General features: G+C 55.0%; 1 protein-coding gene across 1 annotated transcript in view; it reads right to left on the minus strand.

Moving 5' to 3' along the window:
* The window catches only part of SFRP1 (secreted frizzled related protein 1), a 38,423-nt gene extending 25,809 nt beyond the window's left edge, over positions 1 to 12,614 (minus strand). The window contains exons 1-2 of the mRNA XM_069485285.1: positions 12,071 to 12,614; positions 7,227 to 7,304 (exon numbers count right to left, since the gene is read on the minus strand). Of these exons, the coding sequence (XP_069341386.1) occupies positions 7,227 to 7,304; positions 12,071 to 12,614 (622 nt within the window). The remainder of the gene's footprint in view (positions 1 to 7,226; positions 7,305 to 12,070) is intronic.
* Between the last annotated feature and the right edge of the window lie 4,633 nt (positions 12,615 to 17,247).

Below are 17,247 nucleotides of genomic sequence, written 5' to 3' on the forward strand. Positions count from 1 at the left end.
TTCAACAAATGTCTGTTTGCAGAGAAACCTAAGCCGGCTGCTTCTGGGCCACTTCCCTGTAACTCAGCACAGACGGTTTGTGTGCAGCGGAGGGAAGCGCCTGCCCACCCACCCCCCAACCAGGAAGTCCCCAGGTGCCAGCACTAAGTGGCACTCAGACCCAGGGAGGCCCCTGGGCAGGCGTGGCTGCTGCAGACACGAGGGGATCCTTCCTTCTGGACACCCAGCCGGCTGGGCCGCAGTACCAGGTCTTCCGGGGCATGGCGGGAGTGACAGCGCTGGTGACAGGCCGGGCCCTGTGCACAGCAAAGCTGTAGTTCAAATGTTTATTGTATGTGTCTGGCTTTCACACGGAATTTGCAACCTGTCAGTTACCAGTGTTTACCTTGGTGGAAATTCACGGGAAATCTTAGTCTGAACAGGCCCAGCGTTTATTTTACTGCCAGATAAACAACTTTCTTTGATAAATCATCCGTGTGACAGTGTTCCTGAAAGACTAAACAAAGATTTCAGGCACAATCTATAGGCCTCTGAGAAGCCTTCCGAAGCTAATGCACGTTTAATTGGCTGCTCTAAGCAGGTCGAGGCAGGGCAAGGGGCTGACATTTCTTTGGCCATTTGTTCTCTCTTTTTAAGAAAATGCAGATTGGAGCTTCTGACTCATTTCTGCAAAACTGCGTGAAACTGACCAATATTGAAATGCTCATTTGCTTCTGAACACAGCCTATTTTTTGGTTAAAGAAAGTGAATAACACAAGGCGCTATTGGAAAAAATTAAAAAAGGGAAAACTGCCCTAGAGGTATTGCACGAGAAAAAGGGGGGGCAGAGGGATGTACAATGATGCAAAAGGGCTCTGAGGTCTCTCCTAAACAGACCCCAAAAAATTATGAGTAGAACATATTAGGTATAAAATGTCTTAAAAACACACAAACGAGAGCTCCGGGCATGTCCCAGAACTAGTGCATGCTCTGTGCAATTCTTCGAATCCTACTGCCATAATTGTCTGAAGGCCTCCAGTTTTAGTGACTTAAGGGTGTCATCTAACTAAAACCTAGATCTCCTGACCTTTAGCATATATAGGGTTTGGGATTTTTTTGTTTGTTTTTGTTAACTACAGCACCTTGAAGCTGCATAAAGCTTTTACAGTTTTTCCAAATGGGCTTTTAAAAAGGCTTCTTTAGTTTAATCCTCTGTTAACCAGAGAACATTCCATTCCACTTCCTAATTTTTTTTCTTTTTTTGCCCAACAAGCTGATTTCATTAGTGCTAGAATTCTCCTTGCTAGACTAATTTCCACCCTGAAACAATTCTTTCCAACAGGTAGAGATAATAATTATCATGGATTGGACAGGCACCATATTCCAGAAACTGTACACACCTGATTGATTCAGTTCTCCCCATTACACAGTAATGTAAGAACCACCATCCATATTTTGCAAATGAAGAGACAGGCTCAGGGAGGTTAAGAGACTTTCTCATGGTTGCTCAGCTTGCAGGGTTAGGATTTAATCCAAGTCTGTCTTTCTATGTTCTTTCTATTCTGTTACACTGCCTGCTTCTCTCAGCAACTGCTGAGCTCCTTCCGTGTGCTGGGCACAAACATCAGTCCATTTAAATTCTGCAAACTGATAGCAAACCCAATGCCCCCTGCCCAGGGAGCAACCCAGACCCTCCTGGCAGGGTGGGAACGAGACGGGCCTGAGAGCACAGGAGGGAGGGAGTGTTTGCAGTTGGACTGGCTGGTGGGGAGGGAAGCCTTCAGGGACCCAGGTGGAGGGGCCTCCGGCAATCGCACACCTAACTCCTCCGTCTGTCTCCTTTTCTTCAGTCTGCAAGACAGGGCAGGGGCCAGCTGACCTCGGAGGTCATACGCAACTCAACACATCTTTACAGGGACAAAGCCGCAGGGCTCGCCCCGGCAGCACGTATACTGCAAGGGACAATGCAGAGACTAGCATGGTTCCTGTGCAAAGCAGTTAACAATAACTTATTGTGTATTTCAAAGCAACTAGAAGAGTAGATTTGGAATGTTCCCAACTCAAAGAAATGATCAATGTTTGAGGTGACAGACATCCCAGTGACCCAGCTTTGATCATTACACATTATACGTTTGCATCAAAATACCACAAGGACCCCACAAATATGTAACACTATCACGTATCCATACAGTTGTTTTAATGGGTAAGGATGAGCAACACAGCAGCCACAGGGCGTGGGCAGCTCCCTCGTCCCCGCCGGGTGCTCGCTCTCTCTTCCACCTACCCCTGGGAAAGCTTCAGGAAGTAAAGGTGAGCTGAAGGCAAACCCTTGTCCTCCACTCACCTTCTGCAAGTGAGTTTACACACGCATCCAAAGACGAGCGCAGGATGCCTAGAACAATATGCCAGACTCAAAAGGACAAACACCGGAACCTGGAGTCAAACCCACAGAGACAGAGCGGGGAGGCGGCTGCCAGGGGCTGGGGCAGGGGGACCTAGTGAGCGAGCGGTTAATGGGGACGGGGTTTCAGCTGGGATAATGAAAACGCCAGAGACAGACGACGGTGGCAGCTGCACAAGGCACTTCATGCCCAGTGTCCACACCCTGCCGTTCGGACGCTCATGTGACAAACTGCTGTTTCATGCCTACCATGCGTAAGACGCTGTGGCAGGGGCAATTTGCTAATTCCAGGACACAGATGTCCTTCACATCTTAGCGTGAAGTATGTTTTCTTCATCAGCGGCACAGGGCGAACAGTGCGCTCTCGGGCCGCCTGCGACATTGCAGCGACCGTGCCGGCGGCCAGTTGTCCTCATCTTTGGGAGGAAACAAACACCAGGTTTCGTCGGAAAGGCTGAGCCTACTCTCTGCAAGAGATCACACTGCCCCTCAGAGTAAAACCCTGTGCCCCCCAGCAGCGCAGCCAGGACACCTTCAAAGACGCGTGGGGCAGAGTGAGAGCAAATGAGCCAAGGCTCAGGAACCTCAGAAACCATTTCTGCTAGGAAATACTCCCAAACGCCAACTGTGAGAGCTGGTTTTCTTTTCTTTCCCATTGGATGAACCTCAGCGTTGCAGAGCACAGTGTTTCTCTTCATGAGGAAATACCTAAATGGAAAAAAAATTTTTTTCCAGAAGGCAAGGAAAATTTCTGGGGGCAAAGAAATCTTTTTCCCCAGGGAGAAAATACTGGGCTAGAGACGTCGCCACCTGAGCTCTCAAACTCAGCGAACTGGAGAAGCCGGTGAAGAGGAAGCTCTGGAACCCGTGAGCAGGAGGGCGGCAGGCACCCTCGGCCAGCAAAGCCTACCGTGCTCGTTCACACGGACACAGCCAGAGGCGGCGGCTGGGCGGGACCTTGGCACCCACAGACCAGACCCGCACAGCCCCGGGGGAATCCAGCCTGAAGGGAAGACCCTGCGGGCCCCGTCTGCGGAAAGCAAGGTCACTGGCCGGGCAGCTCGCAGTCCTACACTGGCCTGGCCAGCCTGTTTCCACCGAGCAGGAAAGCAGAGCAGGAACAAAAAGCCACGAGGTGGACAGGCAGCCGCTGCCATCTGAACGGGGACATCCCACCGTCCACCCTGGGGCTGCCACATCTGCAGCCTGATCCAGGCAGACGCATTCCTGAGCATCAGCACACAGGCCTTTCCGCTGATTATTTTTTCCCTGTTTGGGGAAAAATGTGCTCTGAACTGAGGGAGCCAGTGCGGGGGCGGCGAGCCAGCGGCCAAGGCCCTGCCGGCAGGTGAGCATGCACCGCCCGGCAGCCGGGAAAGGCCTGGCCGCTCCCGGACCCGGGACGCTCAGGAGTCCACGTGGCGTTGGCAGGGGCAGGCATGCGTGCTGGCCCCGAGGAATGCGCCCCTTGTTCCTCGAGCTTCCAGGAACCTGATGTCTTCCCACCGGGGATGTCAGGGTCACTTAATGCAAGGTTTGATCCCTGGAGTAGGGAGTCAAGCATTCTTTTTCTTCTCTGCCGTGTGTCAGCTCTCATTGTTGAGTTTCTTTGTTTCCTAACTGAATCCCCTCAGCGTGGCCGACTGCCTCGCGCACTTGAAGTGAACTGAACTAGGAAACAAGTTTCTCAACAAGGCTGCATTCTCCGGGGTGCTAAGAAGGGCAGAGCTAAGCTCAGCCCCTGCAGAGAGCAAGCGAGAGAGAAAATCCTGCGCATTGTTTTATAAGGTCCCCTGCCCCAGATCAAAGGAGGCTGGCACACACTAACTCCCAGTGAGGCGGCCAGCGCCTCGTGGCACAGCCCAGCGCGGCTCACCATCTCTCAAGAGAGGAAGGCAGAGGGTAGACAGTAAGAGGACTCCGGTTGGGAAAGCCAGATTCCCTCTTTATCAAAGAACAGGACTTGATGAGGCGACCTCTGAGGTCCAGGAGAAATGCAAAAGTCCCATGAACCCAAGAAGAAAATAATCTCAGGGCTAGAGGAACACAACCCCAAATAGCTAATCACTCAGATTCACCAAAACCTGACTGGCTATTAATGTAAGACCCCCACGCCCCTCCTCCCCTAGGCGGCAGGCTGGTGGCGGCTCGGCAGCACCTGCTGCAGTGGGGAAGGATGCCCGGCGCAGGTGAGGCACCCGAGCGCCCTCCAGACCCTTGCGCTGCACCACAGGTCAGCCCTGCCGCAGTCAAACTCTTCCCCAAGGCTTGCCTCCCCAGCCCCCGTCTAGGGGATGTCTCTGGTTTAACTTGGTGCCACGGAGCCCCAGGTACCAGGATTCTGGTGGGCAACGGGGAGAGTAGAGGGGCTTCATGACAACGTCGAGTGGGTGAATTCCAGGCAGACACGCTGAGCACAAAGACGCCGATCCCTTCTCCCAGCTCCCGCACGCCAACTTCCGCCTCGTGTTCCACAGCCTCTTCTGCAGCACGGGAATTACAGAACGATTCCAGATTCTCTAGGAAATCACTGACTAGTGTTTGGTCAGGATTGACAATTTTTTAAATTAAGTTTTAGTTTATTCTAAGTAGGCCTTCTTTTTTTTTTTTTTTTTTTTTTTGGATTGCAGTGTCTAGCGCGGTGCTTTGTACTCGAACGCTGAATGAAGGCAGGCATGTATGAGCCAACACATGAGCAGACACTCGGGGTCCTGGGCTCCTAGCAGGAATCCTCACCTGCTAGGTCCCTCCGTGCACTCGGCTCTGGGGTCTCCCATCACTCTTCCCGCAGGAGCTGAGCCTGATCAACCCATCTGAACACAAACCACCAGCTGACACGTGGTCTCTAAGAGTTCGCTCTAATAGGACTCCCTGGATGTGCTACAGTGGCAGAGGCCAACTTCTCAGCGTGAGCGCTGTGATTTACAACATCAGAGGAGGATCAGGAGGTCAAAGAGCAGCCTCTTGGGTACCCTGCAAAGCTGCTTTGGATCAGCCACACCTGAGCGGGCTCTTCCTGCCCCGGCCATGCGGCCTTGTCAGCATTTCTCAGAGATGTTATTTTCGTCCCTGTTTCCTCCACATCCGTAATGCATGTTAGGGAAGGAACGTCCACCCTCCGCCCAATTTGTGGGTGACAAGCTCGTTGCGGAAGCCGCGTGGGGCTGTGTTCCCACAGACTTCCCCGCAGGAGAACCCAAAGGCTTGGTCCCACCTGTCGCAGCCCCGACCCCCACGAAGCGGGAGTGTTCACGTGGAGAAGCAGGTGTAGCTGCCGTCGGATGGACGGGTAGGCAGCGTCTGCAGACATCGCTGCAGGTGCCTGCCACAGTTTCATGTGCGTTCATTTAAAATGCCAGCAGAAAAGGGGTGTGACTCCAGTGCACGCAGCTAAATGTCCAGTACACCAAATGAGGTGCCTGCCATTCGACAGTATGATCTTTCGGATTTGATTCCCTGGACTTGCTAAAATGTCAGGGGCCAACTTCTCAGAGTAGGACGAGGCAGGCAGGGATGCCCGATACGGAAAAAGCCGCAAAACTCAGCCGACAGCGAGAGGCAAAGGGCCTGGATTCTCCAACTTCCCCGTCTCTCACTCTCGCTTTTTTTTTTACAACACACATGTACTGAACTTATTTAGGGCAAGAGTTCTACCCTAACCCTGTGTCCACAGAGCTCAGAAAACGCTGTGCACGCAGGCAACGGTCAGGGATACGTCTGGGTCAATGCAGAAACACACAAGCACTGGGCACTGCCGCTCCCCAGAACACAGGGACCCCCACGCGTGCACGGAGGAGGTACTCTCTCCAGCGCAGCCCCGGTGGCCGTCTGCACCCAGCTTCCATCTCCGTCCACAATTCCAAACACCCTGGGAACGTACCTGGCATAACATCCGCGTCCCTCCGATCCGTGTGAGCTCCCACAGGTGTGTGCAGCTCACTCACCATGCCCGTACCCAGCACATGACCTCCGCACGCTCTTTATCACGTTTAATCAACCAGAACATGGACTGGGGTGCCTCCGAATGGACACAGACTCACGTTACCTACCTTTCTGCCTTTCCTGGTAAGAATTCTGTAAGAAATCCAATCTCAGGGACACAGTGCAGGAATTATGAGAAACACATTGTTCAGCGGGTAGGCTGATCCTGTCCTTCTGAAAACCGGGCCTGGGGCAGACCCCAGGGACCTTTCAGGGATGGGCCCTCATAATCTGGCCCACAGAGACCTGAATTCCTAACACCCGGGGAGTCTCTCCTCTGGGCAAAGTAAACGCAAGGGGCTCCTGCGAGAGCCGACTGGATTCGGAATTCTCTGTTCACGGTGAGTGACTCAGGAAGAAGAGAGAAAACCCACACTCTTGCAGGGATGTCAGTTTTCTTTGCCTGGAAGAACGTAATTGGGGACCCTCCTCTGAATCCCCTGAGTGTTGAAACCCCCTGCCTGGAAATGCACCCTGTTGTGTGCCATTCAAACCCTGGGCAGAGCTGTGCCGACACCCAGGGGTGGACATAAAAAGGGCCAGTCCGGAGACAGCCCAGCTGCAACAGGTGGGGGCTGTAAGCTGCTGCCCCCCGGCCCCTCCACCCACCCCCCATCACTGCCCTCCTCTGCCAGAGAAGGTCCGGTGACCCCTCACACAGAAAAGCAGAGGCAAAGTCTGACGTTCATAAAAACTGGCCAGTCCCTGCCCTGCCTCGTCCTCCACCTGGCTGAGAACAGCAGCCACTTGGAGAGGACGGGGACAGAGAACACAAAGCTCCAAGGACATGCCAGGGCTCCACTCACGGGGCACACAAACCAGGAGATGCCAAACCTCCCCAAGGCCACCAGGGACACTTTCTTACCAAACTCGCTGGCACAGAGATGTTCAATTATGGCCTCAGATTTCAATTCGTTGTCACACGGGGGACACACCGTTGTGCCTGGGAAGGAAACAGGGGAGAAACAGAAGCCACAGGTTACGGTTGTGGGGTGGGGACCAAGCCCTGGGGAAGAGATCAGCCCTGCGACCGGGCTGAAGGCGGTCAAGGGCTTCTGGAATTTCTGAAGGAGGCTCGAGCCCAGGATCTAACACCATAGACAGGCACGTGGTTTCTTGAAACATCCTCGCCAGAGCTGTTGAATATGACACGATTATTTAAACCAGCACAATCCAACGCTGGGTGAGGGCAGGTCCTGTGAATTGTGACTTGTGGGTGTTGTGGGTTCCTGGAAAACACTGGCTTAAAAACCCGAAAGGACATATTCCAGTTGTGTGTGTCTGTCCTCTCTCCCCTCTTCTTCCAATACGCCCCTCTGGTTCCCGCCCCTTCACTTCCAAACTCCAGAGACAGCTGACCAATCTGACCCGCTCCCCAGGAGCAAGAGAAAGAAGCCCAGCCAGGCCCACACACTCCAACCCCAGGGCCCTGACCGCTCCTCTCCAGTGGCAGCAGGAGCTCCTGCTAGGGCAGCCAGTGGGGGTGGGGCGCTGCCCAGAGCTGCCAAATGGGAGGACAGGGCTGGACCTGGACAGAGGCCCTCAGAGGCCCTGCATGGGTGACTGCAAAGCGCTTTCAAGAGGAGGTGTGCGGGCAGGCAGGCGTGTCCTGGGAGGCAGCTACGCCCCAGGGGAGGAGCCCTCCTAGGCCTGGGCAGAGCTAAGATGCTGCTGACGCTGGAGGATCACACAGCAAAGGGCCGGGTACAGCGGGATCCTCCCAGAGTGGCTTACCGTCATCATCGTCACCTTCCTCATCTATCAAACAGCCGGGGTGCATCGATGATCAAGGAACACATGAGCACATTCTAGGGGCACCCCATCCCTGGCACAGCTCAGGAGGCCGAGCCAGGCTGGCGCGCAAGAGCACAGGAGAGTCACCCCAAGGGTGACGGAAGACCAGGTGGGGTCTGGTGTCTTCCTCCTCTCTGGAGTGGCTTCGGTGGCAGCAAGTCCACCCCTGTGGCCCCCCCATGGGTCAGACAGTGAAATGGGCAAAGCCTCTAGGCAGAGGAGGAGGGAGCTGCAACAGCCCCCCAGGTCAAGGCTGGCCCCCAGGGCCTAGCAGAGACCACACCCTTAGTGTTCACTGACAGACTCCCCTCCCACCTGCACTGCGTACCCAGCACCAAACACTTCAGATTCTCAGGGCAGCAAGAACCACACTCCAAAAAGAAAGTGGCGTGACCATTCTCAGGCCAAATGCTGGAAATTTACTTCGCGCTCAGAACTTGAGATTGGGTTCTGGAAGTAGGGTTCCTGACAAAGGAAAAAACTTACCCAGAATTTTGCAATATGGTTCTTGCTTCCATGTGTGGAAAAAAAAAAAAAGGAGAGGAAGTCCCTCAGTATGCAAAGGACTATGGCACCTATAACCCGGAGAGTAAACTGTGCTTTTGGATGTCCCTTGTTTAAGTTATCAAAAGAAAAAAAAATGCAGAAGTTATCACGTTGCAAGGTCCTGCAAATATAAGCTTGACCAGACAAGAAGCCAGGTCTGGGGCTGGGCAGTCAGAATCTGAAGGCCCTGTCTGTGCCCACTGCACACTCGCGGCACCCCCTCCAGGCACTCAGAGTCGCCCGGATCTGATGGCAGCCAGCTCTGCACCCCACGGGGCATGGTCCTTAGTCCCATCAATTACATTTGGCCCTCGGTGCCTCTCAGAGTGGGAAGAGCTCACTGGGGTGGGCGCTGGGTGTTTTCAACATGACTTTCCCCCATCTCGACTTTTCTTATGACTGGCCCTAGAGCAGCCCGGTCCTGGGAGAGAAGGAGGAATGTGTAACACAACCGTAATCTGTGCCTCCACGGTGCGCCTTGCCGCCCGCGGCTGCCTCTGCACCAGAAATCCACCCAGGCGTCCATCCGAGAAGAACAGAATCACTGTTTTAAAGTGTGTTTAAAATAATGTTTAAAGCAAATGAACAAAAAACTAAAAGGTTTTGTATCTTACTAATAAAGAGGAGTAGAGGAAGGAGACTAACTCTGGAACCACGATTAACTGAATTTTTTAAAAATCAATGCACACACATCACCTCTCCCTCCCTCCCTCTCTCCCTCCCTCTCTCTCTCTCTCTCTCACACACACACACATACATGTGCATGTGCGATATTCCCTGGCCAGCCCCTTGAGAGACCAAGCAGGCACCCTAAGGAAGGCTCTCTGGGGAAGTGAGGGCACCGTGTCCTCTGCAATCTGTGACTAACACGGCCAGGCCGACTGAACGCATAACGTGCTAAACAACAACAAAATAAAACTAAATGTGTGCTCACACAACATGAATCAGTAAACCCTGGCAGAAAAGGGGGACAACAATTTATCAGCCTGGGAGTTTACAGGTCTAACGGAAGTGCAGATTTAGAAATCGCTTTCCTAGAAAAAGAACAATTCCCTCTTCCACAACAGCAGCTGATGTGGCTCAGGCACCAGACTTTGGGGAGAAAATACCTTTTGACTCATTTCTTATTATCAGGTTCACCCTTCCTAACCCACGGCCCCCAAAGACCAACACCCCAGGACTGTAAATGCCCACGAATGTGAACAGAAACCAGGCTAAAGTATGCAAAGATATGACTTTGCTTTGAAAATTCAGTTTTAATTCTAAAGAATAAAAAATAAATGAATAAAAGGGTAGTGTGCGTGTACTTAGTCTCATCCAAAAGTACCAGTTTTTATCCCAGAGCCACAAAGTTATGAGGACCAGTAGTTTGGTCTGTCTTGACCTGGCCCCTCCACACACACACACACACACACACACACGCACACATGCACACACGCAGCGCCCCAGCTCCACACTCAGCGCAGGGCCTGGGAGGAAGTCACGTGGGCTCCTCATGCCAGGGACTGCAGTCCTGGGGAGGCACGTGTGCCCTCTCAGGACAGCGCCCCTCACCAAAACCGCCGCGGGGAGGACTGGTCCCAAGTCCCACTGCTAAACGGCCCGCTCACTGATTTCTCTCTTCATTCATTAAAGGCCTGGTCTTGGGGAGACCTGAGCGCTCCTGGCACGGAGAGGAGAGAGGAGGATGGTAGAAAACCCAACTGGGGAGGGCACAGGCAAGCGGAACAGCAGCCAAGGCGCAGAAGGCGTCAGGAAGACAGCGATTATGGGGCTGCCCCCACCCACCGCAGCCTTGTGGGGCTGGGGCAGGGCATCCTCTCCCCTGGAGAGCAGGTGCCCCAACCAGTCCCCCATCTCCCCTCAGACTGCAGCCACTGTCCCGCAGCTCTTCCCCCAAAGTCTCCACTCTGTGTCAGAAGACTGTCCCAGAAAGAGACCACCCGTGGCCATCGGGAATGGGCTCGCGCTCAGCCTCTGGGAACAGGGCTGGGCTGCCGCCCCGGCTGGCCGAGGAAGGGGCCAAGCCTGCGGCTGCAGGGGACGGTGCACACCCACGTGCACAAAGTGCTCTGTTTGCTCGGGGCCCTCACAGCTGCCTGTCCCCGGAAAGCCAGCCCTAAGAGCAGAGGTGCCCAGACCTGGCCACTGTGGCTGCCCCTCCCACCCAGCCCGGGGGGCCATGCCACCCAGCGCCGGTCACTTTGGACCATCTCCTCCCTCCCTAGAAAAAGCACGAGCATCCAAAACTTGGGATGTCCCTTTTCCCATACCCACCCCCAAACCTCACTTTGGGGGAGCCAGGTGACTGCACACCTCCCTTTCTGGAATCAATAATAGAGGTTAAAGACACTCCAAGGACAGCCAAGTGTGCCAGCAGCTGTTCTCCCCACCCCCTTCCTCAAAAGGCCCCCAGGAAGCGGCCCCAGTGCTGAGCGCACCTGGGCTATGGCTCCCAACACAGATCCTCTCCCGCCTGCGAGCCCAAAATCTGCTTCCCACCAATTCTGGGTTGAATTCACTCCTACAGAAGTCAAGCCACCAGCTGGGCTTTTTCTGTTTTTATTTCTTGCCTCTCAGGGTGTTTTTTTTTTTTTCCTTCCCTCTCAAGAATTTCCCTTTAAATAGATGGGGGTTCAGAGAGGCCCCTCGGGCCAGTCCCCCCAGGCCACTGGGAAAGTCTGCAATTCGCAGAGTTGAACTCCCGGGAGGAGACGAACAATGAGCTAATTACATTTTTATCATTCTAATCACCTGAGGGTTTGTGTGAAAGAGAGAAGCCGTGGGGGATGCCAGCCTGAGAAGAGACTTTCCGCCCTGAGCCCTCGGGGTGGAGAAACTGAAACCCCCACGGTTTCTAAACTTTTTCTCGGCCAGTTCTGCAGCAGCCCTGGGGCTACTTGGCTCCATGACTAGCTAGGGAAAGAGTTTAAAAAAAAAAAAATTTTTTTTAAGTCTTCATCGAACGTATGAAGATAAACCAAGCTGCGCTGAGCGCTCCTCGGCCTTTCTGGGCTTTCTACACCTTTGGGGCTTCGGTTTCTTCCGACTGGAGGGTCCCGTGTCGGACGCGACAGGCTCCGGCGGGGACTCGGCGCCCTCCCCGCGGAGCAGCGCTGCGCCTGGGTCGGAGCCCAGGCTTTGTTTCGGGTGCCGAGGCGGCGAGGCTGGACCCCGGGCGCCGGGGCGGGCACGGCGCTGAGCCGCACCGCGGACTCCAGGCGCTTCGCAGAACCGCTCGGCGCTGCGCGAGGGCGGCCGCCGGCAGCCGGCCCGGACTCGGCCGCGCGGCGGGGAGCGGGCGGCCGCGCTGTCCGTCCCCAGCCTCGCCGCAGCCCGCGCTGTCCCGCGGACGGAGGGTGGCCTTACCTGGGGGCTTGGAGGCTTCGGTGGCATTGGGCGGGGTCATGGCGATGCAGACGTCCCCTTCGGGGAACTTGTCGCACTTGAGCATCTCGGGCCAGTAGAAGCCGAAGAACTGCATGACGGGCTCGCACGAGTCGCGCACGGCCTCGCAGAGCCAGCGGCACGGGTAGATGGGCCGGTCGAGGCAGACGGGCGCGAAGAGCGAGCAGAGGAAGACCTGCGTGCCCATGTGGCAGTTCTTGTTGAGCAGGGGCACCCAGCTGCTGGCCTGCTGCTTCACCTCGGCCATGGTCTCGTGCTCCAGCAGGTTGGGCAGCACCATCCTCTTGTAGCCCACGTTGTGGCACAGCCGCAGGTCCGCGGGGATGTCCACGCACTGCGGCGGCTTGGCGTAGAAGCGGCCGCTCGGGTACGAGCCGACGTCCGACTGGAAGCTCACGTAGTCGTACTCGCTGGCCGAGCCCGCGGCCAGGAGCGCGGCCGCCAGCGCCAGCAGCACGCCCGGGCCGGCCCAGCGGCGGCCCCCCGCGCCGCGCCCGCGGCCCATGCCGGCTCTGCGCGCTGGCTCCTCCACGTCGGGGCTGCCCGCCGCCTCCGCGCGCCCGCCGCACACTTCCAGGGGTCTCCGGGGACAAAAGGCGCCGTCCCCAGCCCTGCCCGACTCCGCGGCCGCGCGCTCCTGCTGGGTCCCGGCCGGTGGCGGCCCTCCGCCTGCCGCAGGCGCCGCGGCGGGAGCTCGCGCGGGGCGCGGGGCGCGGGCGCGAGGCTCGAGGAGCGGGGCGCGGGGCGCGGGCGGCGGCACCGACTCCCCGGGCTGCCGCGCTCGAGTGCGCGGGGTCCCGCGGCCGAGCCCTCGGAGCCGCCCCGCGCAGCCAATCAGCTCCCGGCGGGGCGCGCCGCACTGCGCGCACGTCAGTCACCGGCGCGGGGACCAATCGCCTCCCGCGCGCGGGCTCGCTCCGCCAGGCCGGGCGCAGGTCAACACCCCCTGAAACACCACCCGAAATAAATAAATAAAAGGAGCGAGAGGAAAGAGGCGAGAGGGAAAAATAAAAGGGGGGACAGAGAGAGGCGCGGGGCGGATGCGGAAGGTTTTGCGCTGCAATTAACGCGCGTCGCCTTGTGGAAAAGCGGGGACCCTGGTGGCACTTGCAAACCCATGGGATAACGAAGACTTTTTTTTTTTTTTTTCACACTTTTTCCTAATTTCAAGCAGCAGCCCGTTAGACTGGAGGCTCCCGCCCTGGGTTTTGTTCTCCGGGGCTACAGTAACAAAGACAGGTCGTTTCCCAGGAACCGGGCGAGGAAGGCTGAAGCGAGGTCCGGCGGGGCTCCCGCAAGGGGCTGCGGAAGGTGTGGTCACGGCTTCTCCGCTGCATTCAACGTGCCGCACCTTTCCAGGTGGGACCACCGGATGGTGGCCCTGAACAGCACTGGAGGCAGCAGGTGAATGTTGCCCCGGGTGGCGGGAAATACTGCTCACAAAGGTGTTAGCTTTGGGAGGAGAGTTTAAAAAAATTTTTTTGTTTTTGTAAGAAACCGTACTCAAGCCCCAGCTCAGCCGGCAGCACGCCTGTGTGTGCACGCACACGCACACTGACATGTTTGTGGTGCAGAAAGCCAAAACATTAAAAACACATGTGCATTTATCAGCGTGGTTTGTGTAAATATCAATCCCTCACTCAGGCACGCACGCCACATTCAGACCCCCTCCAGGAACCTCAAGTGGAAACCACGGGTCCCCTCGAGGCAGAAGCCAAAAGGACGGTATCACCAGCAGCACAGCTCAGCGGTCTCATCTAGCCCCCAAGAGCAGAAGTCTCCCCTTCCACCTCCACCTCTGAGGTCCTGGGAACTCTTGTAGGTTTCAAACATTCCCCTGAGAGAGAAGAGAGGGCCAAGCTCTGGAGCCGGGGGACGGCCGCAAGCAGTGCACGAAGTTTGCGGGGGCCGTAAGTTTGTTTGTGTCCGTGAGAGTGGCTGGGGGAGGCTCAGGGGGCTCAAAACCATGTCTGAGCGGTACGCCCCATGTGGCAAATGGGCCACAGACCTTGGCTCAAGGCAGACAGCATGGGAGGTGCTGCCCTGCTGGGGCAGCTTGTTTGTAAAGCTCTAGGGAAGCTTGCTTGGACTCTGCAGACCTAATTTCTAGATGGACAGAATCCAAGTAAAACGACTAGCGTTTGTGAAGAAGCAGGGCTATTTCTTAAAGCAATCGCGCCTGGATGAGACTGGGATTCCAGTGTGCGCACAGGGGCATCTGCAGATGGGCAAATCCTCTGTCATTTTTAGGCCCGTGAAAGGTGCCCCAAAGCCAGCGCAGCTGAATGAGGGGAAGGAGCTAGAGAAGGGAGAGCAGGACTGCGGGTGGCCAAGGGTTAATCAGACACAGTTGGTAAGGATCAGCCTGCAGGCGGGGGAAGACATTCCTCACCAGAACAGACCGCAGGAGACCCGGCAACTGTGTCTCAATTCAAGGGACATTTAGAGAAAAATGCTATTTGGTAGGGGGTCCTTTTCTCTCCTCAGGCCAGGCCCTCAGCCCCAAGCCAAACGTGCCTGTTTACTCTCTGCTTGGAAAGATTGGTGTTTGCAGACAGCATCCTCTCGCCTCGGAATCCAGGTTTGCAGTGTTCCCAAATGGTAGGAGGACTTGGGTCTTTCCACCGTTAAAATTCTGGAAATCAGTCTAGGTGATTGCACCTCCACCAGCCCCAAAAGTCCCAGGTCTGGCCATGCCATGGTGACTTTGGTTACCTCCGTTTGCCAACCCCAACCCCAATGGTCTAACTGCTTTACAGATGAGCCTCCCAGGTGACTTCAGGGACACAGTTGTCTCCAGATCAAACACGGAGTGTTGGTATTAGTACAAGGAAGACCCCAGAATCTTAAAACCAGTCTGCTTCTGGCTCCTCCCAAGGCCCAGCTGCAAAGGAAGGGCTCGAGGTCTCAGCCACCACTACACTTTAATCCACACCAGTCGGTCCCCAAACTGTGTAGCAGCACCAGGCAGAACAGCATGGAGACTTCGTATTTTAGAGGCACATCCAATATGTTTATCCTTTTTCATACTGTCAAACACTTGCACTTCAAAATCCAGTCCCCCTTTCCCTGATGGCGGGGGGGCGGGGGGGGGACTTGCACTTGTGTGTATACAAGAGAAAGTTCTAGAACAAGGGCTCTTTGAAACATGCTACTGACATGACAAAGCTTCCAGAAACCATGGTTCCTGAATGTGAGAACTGGGCCAGGAAGCACATCCTCCCTCCTTCTTGAATGGTTTCAGTAAACAGGGACAAAATTTAACTTTAAACTTAAGTTATTCATTTCAGAAAAATTCTGATTTCCCCACACTGCCAGATGGTTGTGCATGAAAACTGGAAGTAGGAAGCCTGTTGCTTCCTAACACCAGCTTAAGGAGGCACTCTTTAGTCTCCTGGTTGCCCAGAGCTGACCGTCAGGCCACACAGGGTCACCGAAGGCCCCCCAGGTGCCTACCAGGTGGCCTCTTCCCACACGCAGAGCTCCTTCCTGCCCTCGCCCGGAAAACTGGAACAGGAGGAGCCTCCAGCCCACGGCTCCTGTTTGTTCCACCATCACGTCATCGGTGACGGTGTGATGCTCTCCCTCAGCCAGCAGCACTGCTCTGGCAGGGCAGGAGGGGCCCGTGCCGTGGCTGGGTAGCCGCAGTCAGTTGCAATGCAGACAAAAGCATTCCAGCCCACGGGCAGGAGACCGGCTACAGCCTCAGCTCTGCTCCGAACAGGCTGGGAGACTTGTAGGAAACACTTCATCTTTCCAGCCTCAGTGTTCGCATCTGTAAAGCAGAGCTGCTCATGCCGGTCCTGCTACCTCGTGTAATAAAAGATGTGAATCCTCAGCGTCTAGGGTCACGTGTGGCACGTCGTGGCTATGTTGTCAGTCAAGTCCAAGAGGTTTAAAGTGGTATTCCATCCAAGACATGTGAAGCATAGGCATGTTCTTACTTGGACAAGCTGCTTTTCCGTCCCGCCTCTGGATGTGCAATCCTGAGCCCCTCCGGGCTTAGGGAATATCTGGGAAGAATCTTAAAAACTTGGAGTTGACGGCAAATCCCGGCCTTACCTCTTCCTGGTGCAAGCACTCCACCACACTGATCTGGAACGGGGCTGGTGGGGCATCCCTGTCACTTATTTGGGACACGGCCACCAAGTTCAGGGCAATCCACTAGAATGTCCTTCCATGGCTGAAGGGAAACTCTGTTCTCTGTATTTCTACCATCGCAGCATCGGCTCCTACCCCAATAACCAGTAGCAGCCTTGGAAAAACACCCTCAGCCACGGCCCGGTGCCTGCCGCTCTGCTCAGGATGGGCGCACCTACCCGCTCTCCACGTGAGGCTCTGTCCAACTGGGCTTGACAATTTTTGTTCATTTATTACCATATTAATTTATATATAAAGTGTAGATTTATATGCCACTTGCTAGTAAGGAAGGAACTAAAAATAAAAGGCATCATTTTTAGATGACTTTCAAAATAGAGACAAAAATATCTAATTGACTATTCCTCCAGTTAAAACCCTCACAGACAGGCCAGGCTCGGTGGCTCATGCCTGTAATCCCAGCACTCTGAGAGGCTGAGGCTGGAGGATCACTTGAGACCAGGAGTTCAAGAACAGCCTGAGCAACATAGTGAGACCACATCTCTACAAAAAAAAAAAAAAAAAAAAATTTAGCTGGGTGTGGCGGCATGCATCTGTAGTCCCAGCTACTTGGGAGGCTGAGGCAGGAGGATCACTTGAGCCCAGGAGTTTGAGGCTTCAGTGAGCTGTGATGATGCCACTGCTCTCCAGCCTGGGCAACAGAATGAGACCCTGTCATTAAAAAAAAAAAAAGAAAAAAGACCCTCACAGACACTTCGCCCACAGGAAAAAGCCCAAACTGCAGCAGAACATCAAGAGCTTGCCCTCCCAATTCTCCTGGGCTTCGTCTCCCAGCCTTCCCTCCTCCCCGCCCTGCCTCCGTCTCTGGAAGTACTCACACTTTTGCAGGCCGGCGGCTGCTCCTGTGTCTGCACATACTGTTTTTCTGTCTGTAATGTCCTTCATCACCTTTGTGCAAACCCTACTCATAGGGTTCCCAGGTGAGCAAATAAAAATATAGGACACTCAGCAAAATCTAAATTTCAGATAAGCAAGAAAAC

Source organism: Eulemur rufifrons, chromosome 12 (genome assembly GCF_041146395.1).
Source record: "Eulemur rufifrons isolate Redbay chromosome 12, OSU_ERuf_1, whole genome shotgun sequence".
Classification (NCBI taxonomy): Eukaryota; Metazoa; Chordata; class Mammalia; order Primates; family Lemuridae; genus Eulemur; species Eulemur rufifrons.